This window comes from Notamacropus eugenii, chromosome 2, assembly GCF_028372415.1.
Source record: "Notamacropus eugenii isolate mMacEug1 chromosome 2, mMacEug1.pri_v2, whole genome shotgun sequence".
Classification (NCBI taxonomy): domain Eukaryota; kingdom Metazoa; phylum Chordata; class Mammalia; order Diprotodontia; family Macropodidae; genus Notamacropus; species Notamacropus eugenii.
The window spans coordinates 240355640-240369015 of NC_092873.1; the positions used below are offsets into that span (position 1 = coordinate 240355640).

General features: G+C 39.9%; 1 protein-coding gene across 4 annotated transcripts in view; it reads left to right on the forward strand.

Moving 5' to 3' along the window:
- SASH1 (SAM and SH3 domain containing 1) overlaps positions 1-13376 on the forward strand; it is a 287008-nt gene that overhangs the window by 241663 nt on the left and 31969 nt on the right. For 3 of the 4 annotated variants that reach the window (XM_072643668.1, XM_072643666.1, XM_072643669.1), the window contains 2 exons: positions 908-1040; positions 7751-8097. In XM_072643668.1, coding sequence (XP_072499769.1) covers positions 908-1040; positions 7751-8097 — 480 coding nt within the window. Of the gene's footprint in view, positions 1-314; positions 719-907; positions 1041-7750; positions 8098-13376 lie in introns of those variants that run through there. The other variant, XM_072643670.1, reaches the window with a different exon arrangement.

A 13376-nucleotide genomic window follows, 5' to 3' on the forward strand; every position in this document is an offset into this window, starting at 1 on the left:
CTAAGCTTTCTGAACAGATAGAACAGAGGAAATAACATATTGAATGTGGGAGCTGGCTCGAAAATGAAGCCCTCAGCCCGTTCACAAGGAAAGGATTGTTTTAGCTTGTGTCACTGCTGCTGGAGAGTGAATTTTTTTTGTCTCTGTAATGTTTGATACTTGAGGGAAAACAGCTGGGACTGAGCATACTTGATCCGATGCGAAACGAAATGGGATGCTGGGGAATATGGACTGTACTGTATAGCTGGAAAAGGTCAGAATTTTCCCTTGGTCATTGTTGGAGGAATGCTGGGTCTGTCCTCATGCTAGCCTTCAGAAAGGGGCTGGAGAAGGACGAGGGCTGGCTGCAATGTGGCAGGGTGTTGTTACTCACAGATGGGATACAAGGGCTTTCGCATCTCTTCCTCCTTCCTGCCCGGCTGGTTTTGATTTTCTGGGAGGACTGGAAAAAGTCAACAGATTTTCGGTTGGGGAGAAGTAGTTGGTGACCACGTTCAGCAGCTAGTTCTGACGGGCTAGACAGATGAGTGCCTGACCCAAACCACAGCAGCATAACTGGAATTACAAGAAGAGCCCTGGAGAGGAGAGTCCTGCCTGAGTTACACTAAAAGCGGACATGAAAATAGTTGAGATCAAATACATGAAACTCAATCCGAGGTCAAGAATGTGTATTTGGGGGCATAGGACCTGATCTTACACTGAACTAGTCGTTAAGATGGTAGGTGCAGCTTTGTGAAGCCAGTTAACATTCTGTTAACGTTAATAGAATGTTAAAGGATCCTTTTACTTGGTACCTCAGATTCCATCACCGAATTGCCTAAATTCAGATGGGTAGTGAGGTGGGGATAAACTGGGATTAAGCCATGAAGCAATTATTTGATTAACTTTTCCTTTGTTTCTTTGCCAGTCAAGAGAACAATCGGATGATGAAACAGAGGAGTCGGTGAAGTTTAAGAGGTTGCACAAGCTGGTAAACTCTACTCGAAGAGTCAGAAAGAAACTCATTAGGGTGGAAGAAATGAAAAAACCCAGCACTGAAGGTAAAAAGCAAACTATACCTTAGTTCTTCCAGAATAAATCAGATTTGCAATTTAAAGGGCAATTTAAAGTAGGAATCATACTTTGAGATCTGGGTGAGGGCTAATGGAAAGAAGTGTGTCTATAAGTTAGTAAGGCAGTGTTCTAAAAATAGTCCAGTAAGGCATCCTATATAATCAAGTAATGTTTAGGGTACCCATATAGTTTGATAGTGACAAATGGGGGCAAAGTCACTATACACCGATGCCTTTATAGTCCCCATGCTTAAGAGCTCTCGTCAAGTTTGGCACTGCTGTCATTTTTTTTCCATCTGCTTCATACTTTCTCACTATTGCTTTTATATAACGTACTGAGAGTCAAAACTGAGTAAGGTACACCATAAAGAAAAAACAGTGGGCCATGACTCCTGCCCAGTGAACTCAGATCTTAGTTTGACAGACATATCTTGAGCAGTAATTTTAGCTGGCAACATAATTGGAATATCTTTAGTGCCCCTTCAGATATCCCCTGTGTTGATTTGTGGGTTTCACTTTCTTTCTTTTTTCTTTTTTTTTCTTTTTGCAAGCCCAGTAAACAAGTTCAGGCTTAAGTTAAGTGGATTTTTTTAAGAACATCAAATTCTAATAGGCCCTTAAAGGAATCCTGTTGTTCCACTGAGTTATTAGGCTAAAAAAATTAGTAGCTAATGAGATGTCAGCTTCTGCCATTGTCACAAATACAATTTGAAGCTTGATTATGGCAGCTTAAGCATTGACCATATGACTCTTTGTTTCAGTGGTGTGCATTTATAGATCTTATGACCTTGTGAAACTCTTTTTAAAAATGTTGTCCTATAAGAATAAGGTTTCTCATTTGGAGCAGTTACTGTAAATAAGGAAACTGATTATTCAGGCCACTGAGTGTGAGGGCCTCACTTGTTAAAATGTAATATGTTACTTAAGTTTTTGGTTAGTAAGGATGCAAACTTGGGACCAGTCGATCCTTTTCCTTGTCTTTGTTAGGCTTTTCATTGCACAAACTGAAGTTGAAGGAGAGGAGAAAAAGGTTCCACTTACTGGATAGGATGAGGGCTTACTGTTGATGTTTTGGTTCAAATTCCCCAGAGACATTTTGAAAGGGAAAGAAGGGAGAGGCAGAAAGAGAGGAGGGATGTGGGAGGAAATGCATGGGGGGAGACAGAGATGGAGAGAGAGAAAGAGATTTGTTTTTATGGACAGGTTCAGAAGTATAGAGCTTGTTTTATAAAATTCGTTTTGTTTTCGTTTTTGTTTTCATTCCTGTTGCTTCAGACCCAATGTTGATTTCAATGACCAAGGCAGGCCTGGGTATCAGTTACGTCTTCTCACTATACTCCCAAACCTTCTCTGTGGCAGGCATTATTCTGATAGGCAGAACTATTTATATTTTGATGCAGTGAACATTTCTCAGCCTCAGTCTGCTTTTATGTAACTAACTTTTTTATTATTTGTTTGTTTTGAGTATAGTGCTGTGCACAAATTAACTGGGGTAAATGGAATGTTTCTTAAAGGCAAAATAGGGAGAAGAGATAGAGTTTAGTTTTAAAGGCAAATGATGAACATGTTGTTCCTCACTGGCTTGAAAATTGCTCTAGATTTCTTCAAATGCAGTAGCTATTGCAAATGGGATCCCAGAGCTGCCTTTTCAAGCCATATTGTGATAAGGGGCCATGGTGTCATTGGAGTCTAGCTTTTTGTTCCATTATACTGATGAGGAGAGATCCCAGATTTCCAAAGAACCTTGTTGCAACAGTGGCGTTATAGAGTTGTCGCTCAGCCTGGCTCAAGAGCCATGTGGCCAAGGAAGAGAAGGGACTAGAGCTGTCAAAGGAACTATGAGAACGGCTCTAACAGAAGGTCTTGAATTCTACCCTTGTATCATAGAGGCAAATACAAGGGGTCCTGGAAACTCAAAAAAGAGTTCTTTTAATGCAAGGATTTACTAAAACAATAAGGAATCCTAATGTTTACATTGATTAGAGCAAAATGAACATGCATTGTTGTATGTATACGGTTCAGAATCAGCTTAAATCCAGAACTCTGGAGTTTAGGTCATGGGTTCATAGACTTACAAATAGTGGGGACTTTAGAAGTTACTTAGACCAACCCTATCATTTTATAGATAGAGGAAACTAAGCCCCTGAGGGGTTAAGTGGCTTGCTTAGTGCCCCTCACGTAATAAGTGCTTGAACCTAGATTGAAATTTAGGTCTTCTGGCTCCAAATCCATTACTCTAGCAATAGATGGTGATAGATATGCCATGCTAGAGTCAGGAAGACCTAGACTCAAGGTTTGCCTCTGACATTTACTGGCTGTGTGATTACAGACAAATGCCCTAACTTGCCTGAGCTTTAGAGCTATCAGAGATAGATCTCTGACGTTTATCTACTTAGTCATTGACAGCTTGTGACTTGGATTGGTGGAGAGAATTCCTGCACCCAAGAAACCCCAGATCCTTGAAGTGTTGCTGAATGTCTGGGTGTCTGTGACTCTGGAGAGGGCAGTTATAGTTGGTCCCCAGAAGTTTCTGGGTCACAGGTGATATTATGAAATTGGGAGCCTTCTATTTCTGTTGTTTTTATGTTTTTCTGCTGTCACCCTCGCTTTCAGGTACTGGGTATCCTGATGGTGGCCACAGCGTAGAATCATAGAGCACAGTAAAAATGCCAGCTGCTATTATCATTGTGGTTATAATTGATAAGCCTGCCTCTCCAGTCCCAGGCTTCAAAAGTGACTTTGCTTTCTGTCCACATAAGAACTCCTCTTTTCCTAGTGTCTTGACTTCTTCTAGTCTTTTTTATATTTCTTTTTTATTATTAATATATTCACCCAATTAAAATCAGATAGGAGCCATATTTTAATCTGGTTCTGCCTACACTTGCAAGTGTTGTAGGCTAATTAGTCTTATAAGAAGGTAAGCTGATAAGTTAATTTTCATTGTGGTGTTAAAGATTGTATCTCATTAATGTTATCCCTTTTAAAATATTTGTATTTTAAAAGAACAGGATTTGGATAGGTAACACTAAAGATGCCTGAGTTTTCTGATGGTAAAATTTCAGGGAAGAGGTCATTTTGGAGCACAGCCCCTTTGTGTCAAGGAGGCAATTATGGCTGTATTTGGTTATGGTTGCCAGATTTCAGTTGAATTGACTTACCAGATTATGAATTTCTGAAAGTAGAAGTCATGTAGGACATATACATATGCTTGCCATCTGATTTCAGAATCAAATACGAGGCAGCATGGGATGGGGCAATCGTACAGTTAGATAGGAGACATCTATCCCAGACCTGGCTGCTCTGTGTCCCTTGGACCATCTTAGGCCAAGTTAAGTCACTATCCATGCACCTTTCTATAAATGGCACTTCTTTTATCCTAGTTCTGTCCCAGCTGGGTCTCTCCACAGCTGGCTGAAGTCATGGTTCCCCAGGCTGGTGGCTTCATCTCCCTAAAAAGAATTTTGCCTCCATCCATGAGTACCAAAATGCCATTCATTCCTTCAATATTCATTTACTGAAGGAATCAGTGAATCCATATTGATTAAGTGCCTGCTATGTATATCAGGCACTCAGGTATAGAAACACAAAAGGGAGACCATCCCTATTCTCAAAGAGTTTACATTCTAATCAAGTCAACCAGCATTCATTAAGCACTTACCGTGTGCCAAATACTATAATATGCCCTAAGGATACAAGTACAAGCAAAAAGACAGTCTCTGTCTTCAAAGAACTTACATTCTAATGGGGGAAGACAACTTATTAAAAGGAGTTGAAAAGCAAGGAAGGGGGAAGGGGGAAATTGGAGAAGGAAAGGTGGTGAATCCAGAGAATCAGAAGAAGAATAAAGAGATGAGTAAAGGATGATTGGCCCGGGAAATTCTTCAAACTAGAGTTTATGGGAGGAACTCACCAGTGGATGGAGGGAGCCGTAGGAGTAGAAGGAAACTTCCAGGGTAGGAAGGCAGCCAGTGAAAGATGGAGCAATCCAGAGACTCAGGAGTGGAGTTCAGGGATACAACACCTATCAGACATTAGGGGCCAGAGAAGTTTTGGCTGGGGGTGTCACAGGGTTTGAGTAGAGCCTTAGAGTGTATTCAGCTGTCAAACCATTTCCAGTAACAATGGTAAGGTTGGTTTGATTCTTGCTCCTAGAGCAAGACCAAGAGACAGAAATTGTTGGGAGCTGCCCAGGAAGGGGGGTGGGAAGCCGATGAAAGGATATTTGTATGTCCATACAGATAGCAGAGTGCTTGCACTTTGTACACTGTTTGTTTTGTTTTATTTTCCTTTTCTTCTTGGATGACTGTATGGGAGAGAAAGCATACTCCAGGGCCAGCAAATTATAATGAGTTTTCAAAAAACTTTCATTCTCACCATTCAGGATAGTTCATCTTGAGAGCTGAGTGCCAAAACGGAATGGATTGACTTCTTGTGGGTAGGGGCGATTTCCTAAGATCCAGTCAGGGTCTGGAGGCTACTACTCACTGTGTGTCAGACATTGCATTAAAACACTTGTATTCAAGGACAAAAATGAAATTGTCCCTTCCCTTATTTTGGGAATGGCAGGGGGATAAAATGTACAATTATAAATGAGTATAAACAAACACATTTAATATTGTATACTCAGAATAAACCCAAGGTTTTTAGGGGAGAACTAGAGATCAGAATAGGTCTTGTATAGGAAATGGTATTGAAGTTGAGCCTTGAAGGACACTCAGGATTCTAAGAGACTGGCAATGGGGACATGCTGTACAAAAGCATGGAGGCAATAGATGTCCCTTGCCAGGGAGCCCCAGGTTGGCCAGTATGGCTTAAATTAGAGTGCTTAAGAAATAATATAAAAATATTCTTATCCTAACATAAGACTGGGTCCCTGAGGTTCAGTGATACCCAGTTTCAGCAACCAGGTAGCCAGAAGGGCTTGTAAAGTGTCTTGCTAGCCTTCCTGGTTTGGGAGATTTGGGAGTCTAATCATAAACGCTGTAGTTTGGTGTTCTCATCGTACCAGAAAGCTGCACTAGGATCCATATCCTTGGAATCATTTGGATAATAATAAGAGGGCTCCCATTACACCAAGAAGGTGCAAAATTGAGGCCTATACTCCCTTGGTTAAAGGGACCCTGAGATGTGCAGAAAACCAAACTTATCCAAAGTCAATCCCATTGGCCCAAACAATGATTCCAGTAAATGGAGCTGGGATCCAGATCAGAAAGAGCTTGTGACTTCATGTGTGCACACTTAGTAATCTCTTTTGTTTTTTTAACTCATTACAAGACAGCTCTTCTGTTGCATTCTGTGGTGACATTTTCTCTTATACCATTCTTAGGCTAAAATTTCAGCATATAAAAATTATAAAAAGGCTTTTAACAATTAAAGGCTTTGTTATGATTTTGGTCACTCATCTCCAGGCTTCTCCCTTTTAGCTCCCACATCTAGTTTCTCACCAATGCCTCTGTCCGAGCTGTTATATTTAGTGCCATCCCTCTGTTCCAAGAAGCTTTTTACTTTTTTCCTCTTTAAAAATTCAGCTGGTGGAAAGCTGTGGTGTTAGAAAATTTCCTTCGCGTAATTAGAGGGACACAGCCAGGGCCGGTACACCCACAATTTGACCTACTTCTTTTCTTACATCTGGAAAGGGCTCATGTGAACCCACACCCCTACCTTTCCCTGCCAGCAAGTTCAGACCTTTCCACTAGGTTCTGTGAGGCTTACCTAGATACCTGGCACTGGGGAACACTTAGGGCAGTAACACATGTTGGAATCCTGAAAATCAGATAGAATGCTGGATGTGTCTGCTTGCATGTCAGCGCCCTGAATGCTCTCCTGACTTAGTGACTTCACTAGTATTGATGGAAATGTTTGGTTGAGATCATTGGGTATACTGGATACTCTGTGTTTGGCTGGTCAACTACAGACCATTCATTAGTTGCCTTTGCAAAATATAACCCTTTAAGGATCTCCTCACCAAAATTCCCTCACCCAGGGATTTAGCTGCTGGGATCTCAAACTCACTAGTAAAAATTCAGTGTCATCCACCTGGCATTGATCAACCACCCTACAGTAGCCAATTGGATTGAATATAGAATGGAGCAAAGGATGGCTTAGGAAGAGGATTGATTCTAATGCACCCTTCTGAAGATCAAGTTTTAAAACAGTGAGGGAGGAAAATTATCTTTAAATACTAAGCAATAAATTGATAACAGCTAGTCTTGTCAATTATAAATGATGATTTTTAATTGAGCTATTACTTACTTTTAGTTCTATAAAGAAGACCAGATTTAAAATATTTAAAGGGGTCAAGGATGATCAAGCAAATCTTTGTGTACATCCATGCATTCAATTACATAGTAAGGTAATATTCTTTACTTCCATGTATGTTGGGGCGTAGAGGGAAAGAGGAGCAAGTAGTCAGAGTGCAAGAGAGGGAATTTGGTACACAAGCTTAGCTAGCTGTGCACAATAGTTTGTCAAAGAACCAGGCAAAAACATTTATTAAGTGTTTACTGCATACCAGGCCCTGTGCTAAAGACTGGGGATAAAAAGGAAAGCAAAATGCATTTCTGCCTTCAAGGAACTTATTTGGGAGATACAACTTTATTGGGAGATACATCATGAAAATAACCAAAGTGGTAATGAATCCAGAAGGCATATTTGTAAGAAGTATAGAGATCATGCATACCACTTTGTTCCCCCTCTAGGTGTGGAGGATCATCCGATTGCCAGCTCCCCCATTCTGGATGAAAGGTCAGCTCTCTACTCTGGAGTTCATAAGAAGTCATTCTACTTGGATGGCTCCACTGAGAAACCACCAGAGGATGATTCAGACTCCTTCACCACCTCTCCTTCATCCAGCAGCCTGGACACCTGGGGCGCAGGCCGAAAGCTGGTTAAAACCTTTAGCAAAGGAGACAGCCGTGGCCTGATAAAGCCTCCGAAAAAGATGGGGACGTTTTTCTCCTATCCAGAGGAAGAGAAGACCCAGAAGGTCTGCCGCTCCCTCACCGAAGGGGAGATGAAGAAAGGTCTCGGCTCCTTGAGTCATGGGGTAAGTACCGAAAGCGTTTGCTTTTATGACAGCAGTCGGCATAAGCATCACCTTCTGGTGTCCCTAGAGGAGGTCCAGAGTGTCAGGAAGCAAATCCGGTTGAAGAAAATGGATACTAATTATTCCTGTTCCCGAGCTTTTCTCTGTCAGCGTCCCTCTAGAAAGGGCCTAAGTGCAACCACTTGTGACCTGCAACTGCTCCGGCAGAAACCCAAAGGGGGAGGCGGCTGCGGCTTCCCCAGTAGAAGGTTCCGGGGGCGCACCTCAGTCAGCGAGTTCAATATCACCTATGTGGTGGAGCGGAGCCTGTATAGCCACCTCAACCTGACCCAGCTGGTGCGGCCTGTCACAGACAGGACCTTAAGCAAAGCCGACAAGCAGGACCTGAGGCGGTGCTTGCTCGAGGAGGAGGAAGATGCCCACAGGAAGTGGGCTGCCACGGTGGACCGCTGTACTAAACGGGTTCTTTTGAGAATCCACCAGAAGTCTGTGAGTCAAAGGAGCTGCTCATTAAGATGGCCTTGTAATGCCTGTGAGGTTGCAGTGACATACCCTGGAATCTCATCTATTTTCTTTTTTTCTTCCTTCCTTCCTTCCTTCCTTCCTTCCTTCCTTCCTTCCTTCCTTCCTTCCTTCCTTCCTTCCTTCCTTTCTTCCTTCCTTCCTTTCCTCTTTCAGTTCTTCATGTCTGGGTCCATTCTACCATCCCCTCAGAACAGTCATCCTCCCTTTCATTTAGTAATAGTTTCCTCCTTAGTTTTTTATGTTGTCTCCTTGACATTTGAGGTTGTCAGGTTTTTAAATTAAAGCTGAACATAGATACAGTGATCCAGGGAGGGAATTGCAGTCACCATGGGAGTCATTCGCACTTCTGATTCTTTCTGGGTAGCTGTTTTTCTTTGAAACTTGACATCATTAGATCTTATAGAACTATTTAAAAAAAAAAAAGGTATATCACAAAAAAAATTGAGATTTTAAAATTTTTTAAAATTTATTTTTAAAAAAAGATGCTTGAGTCTTTAATAAATCAGAGGAAATGAACACTGGGAAAGATTTCACTTAAAAAAGACCATTATAAAGTATGGATATTTTAGGGAGAAGGAAAAAAATCTTAAATATAAAAGCAAAATAAAAATTATTAGGCCCCATTTAGTCTACCTAGATTTCTTAAAGGTTCTCGTAAAAGAAAATTAAATTTAATTAAAAATCTCTGTTCTTGTATAGACTTTGAAATCTTGTGAGGGTAAAAAAAAAACCACATTAATTTGAAGGTACTAGATTATGTAGCACTGGATTTCATGTCCTCCAGCATGTTTGAAGAGGTCATTTAGGTCAAACTCTTTAAAACACTGAGGTGTTATCTGCACAAGGGAACAAAGGGAATTACCCATAATTTGAACTCAGCTCACTTGCCTCCAAATTCAATGCCCTTCTCACTATACCATAGTAGCTTATTTCAGAGAACTACACAATTAAGTTTATGTGTGTATGTGACTTCATTCATACAGAGATCTCCCATTTGGGAAATGCTTAGATAGTCTTAGAGACCTGGAGTCTTAGAGTTTGGGACCACTGAGAAGCCAAGTGACTTGACTAGGATCACATAACCATTATGTGTCAAAGTTGATGCAGTTTGTGTGATTCAGAGACTGGCTCTCTACTTAGTAGGCCATCCTAACTCTGATTATATTGAGAGAGACTTTTATATTTATTTTTAGCATTCCTGTCCTGGCTCTTCTATAACAGCTTCTAACTCTGTACCTCACTTTCCTCACACAACATAGTCCTCATCTAGAAAGCTGGGAATTTAGATCTCTAAAATCCCTAAAAGTTCAAAGATTCTGTGACTCTTTCTAAACTGTTCACTTACTCATATATCCAGGTTATATGGTCTTCCATTATGCCACAAGTTACTCAGTGCTATATGACTTCCTTCCAATCCCAGCTAAAGTCCTTTCCTTTTATTTGTAAAGTGTTTGCCCTCTATTGATTATTTCCAATCTGTCCCATCTATCGTTTGTTAATACGTTGTCTCCTCCATTAGATTGAGATCCTCAAGAGAGCAAGGACTTCTGCTTTCCTTTTGTGTCCCATAGCTTAGCACAGTGCCTGGCACATTGTAAGCAATTAAAAGAAATTTTTATTGAATGAATGAATGAATGATAAAGCACTGTCTTGAATACTGGGATACTAGTAGAAAAGGAAGACTGTCCCTACTCTTGAGGAACTCACATTCTGATAGGGGGAGGGAAAATAAATAAATAAATAAACCGACAAACGTAAATAAATAGTTTAACCAGTTACAATTGGATTTATTTTCTTTCTTCTCAGCATACCACTATTCCTTGTAGATTTCTCATCAACCTTTTTTAAAGTCAAAAAAATGATCTACATATAATCTGGTTCTTCTCCATTAACCAGCTAATCACCCTGTAGTATAAAAGATCATTTAATGATGCAAACTCGCACCCAGAATGAATAGTTTGGAGTCACAGTGGCTCTGTTCTATCATATTGTTATGATAAATGGTATTTTTCATCCAGAAACTCTCCCTGAAGGTCATTAATATCAGCTTATTGACTGAGTCTTCCCTGATGCTGAAATGGACATCCTGGAGAGTAGCCTGCAGTGGAAAGAACACTTGCTCTGGAGTCTGAGGGCCTAGGTTCAAATCCTCCTTCTTTTGCTTAATACTGCTCTGACCTTGGGCAGGTCATTTATCTTCTTGGGGTCTCAGTTTCTTCATCTGTGAAATGAGAGGTAAACTAGAATTCATGAGGAACCTATGGCCTTGAGACTAAGTGTTCCCCATCCTGGACTAGATGGTCTCAAAGAGTCTTCCCAGTTTTAGATCTGTGATTACCTATGAAAGCATCTTTTTAACAATAGAATTTTGCATAAAATTGGCATTGTGAATTGTTTTGACTTTATATGTGAACAGTACCAGTGTGAGGCTAAGTAACTGCAACTTAGCTCTCTTTACACTGGGGTTATACTTCTCCCCAGACTAAAGGACACCTCTATGGTGCTCAGTCAAAGAAATTCAAGTGAGCCCCACTATTTCTTTTTCTGAAGAGAAGTCACAAGTTCATCTTCTTTGCAGTTTCCTTTAAGGAGTTCATAACACTCACCCTTTCATATTCTTCTGCTTTCTTGCCCCAGAGTACTGCAGCTTTCTATGATTTATCAACCTTGAATTTCTTTACCTTTTCCAAATGTCAGATTTGCTTGTTGCAACCTCAAGGCAATGACAATGCCTTTGTTTTCAGTGGAAGTGGTCACCTGCCTTGCTTTTAATCATTTAATTTTGTTTTTGATGGTATAAACATGCATGATATCTGAGAATTTTGTCAAGTTTTTTGTTTTTGTTTTTTTCCCCTTGGTGGTTGTTTTTTTGTACATAATAATAAAACATTTCAACTGCATGACCATTCCATGGAAAAGCCTTCCTCACCCATGGGTTTAAACATTTTCAGAATTATAAAGAAAAGAGATTTAAGTGTTAGAAATTGCCAGCTAGTGTGTTATTTATTCATAAGATCCAAGTATGCTTCTGTCAGTTTTTACTTTTTTAAAGAAAAGATTTACCAGTTTATTTTCTCTATTCAGCAAGAACTGTTCTTAAAAACTTGGTATTTTACAAACCAAATATGAGATTTTGTCAAAGATAATTTTACTTTCATACCTTAGGCTGATATATTTCTGTAGAGAAAAAGCTTCTTAGGCTTCCTAGCTCAGTACTGGAGAAAGAGGATTGTATTTTATAGTTGAGAATTATGCCCCATCCTCTAACTTGTGGTTTGAATGTTAGGTCTAAAACCCTTTTCTAGCTCTCTGTATCTATCCAAATCCTTTGGTAGTCATTGGAACATGGCAAAAGAAAAAAGGAATATTATAACTTCTATACTAACCAGGCCCATAAAAATTTAAATAAACCTTTAATTTATTGCAGTCATCATCTTAACTCAGATTCTTTGGAAATTATTTCTTTTGCATTAGAAATAACATACTGGGTCCTGGTGTCTGCAGGACCTTACTCTGATTTAAAGTGGGATGTTGCAAAGACATAAACTGGTGAGGCAGCTGTAAGCCTTTCTATATCTAGTAAGAAGTAAGTCCAAGGAAAGACCACCAGAGCTCAAGAAAATGTCTTTTCTATCATTAAGAAAGTCTTTTTCACAGTGTAAGTAGAAGGAGGAGAATTAATATTAAAGATTAGCCCTGTTGAGTCCAGTCATACAATGGTTTGCCTAATTGAGTGAGTTGGTGAATGTCTTTTCCATACATGGTGTACCTCACTCGCTTTATAACATAGATGTATCCCAGCCAAGTTAGCTCCAAAGTGAATTCTATTTCCCCAACCACTCATTATGAAATTGGAAAAAAAAATTGGGGGTAGGGGGAGGGGAGAATCTCTACATTGGTTAAATTTAATTTTTTTGGCAGGGCAAGAGAAGAAAGTGGTGGCCAGGTCTGTGACATTATATTATTAGTCCTGAGAGTGTTCGTAGAAATATGTCAGCCTAAGGCGTGAAAGTAAAATTATCTTTGACAAAATCTTGTATTTGGTCTGTAAAACACCAATTACTAATGCTCCTTTGTCACTCTAGCACCTCTGTTCTACCACATTCCCCACATCTCACACTTCCCAAGGCCATAAGAATTTGTCACATTCCTTAGAGCCCAGCAACTCCAGCTATGACTGAGAACCCCAGAACTTATTTCCCCAACTTAGATTATTTTCACTGTTGAATAAAGATAGTTCTCCATTCCACTATTTGTCAGAGTTGTGACAGTATTCTCCATATAGTCAGCCTGAAGGTGTCGGATCCTCAAAACAAATTAATGCTCAATTCGATAAATTTTAAAATCCTATAATTTTAATTTACTTACAGTGAGGTATATTGTTAAGGATCTTTATGTATTTCTGCAAACATTTTTCCTTCTGAATGCTTTCATTGCCATAATTCTATTAGGAAAATGCTTTGAAAAAGTATTGAGTAGAAATCTATTTTTGGATTGTTTTTGATTCCTAAGCCACCACTCATTTTGCCCACATACAAGAATATTGTATTTTTTTTCATTTTCCTGCACAGTTAGGTGTCTTCTCTTAGAAAAAGAGCTTGTAATACAAACCAGACTTAGGAAAGGGAAAAATCACTCTCTGTAACCAGCTCACTGAAGTATCTTTCCCCAAGAGGTGGTTCAGAAGGTTCCTCTTTTGCTCAATGTGAACAGCTGTAACAGAAGGGATTAGACAAGATGATCTCACAGGTCAC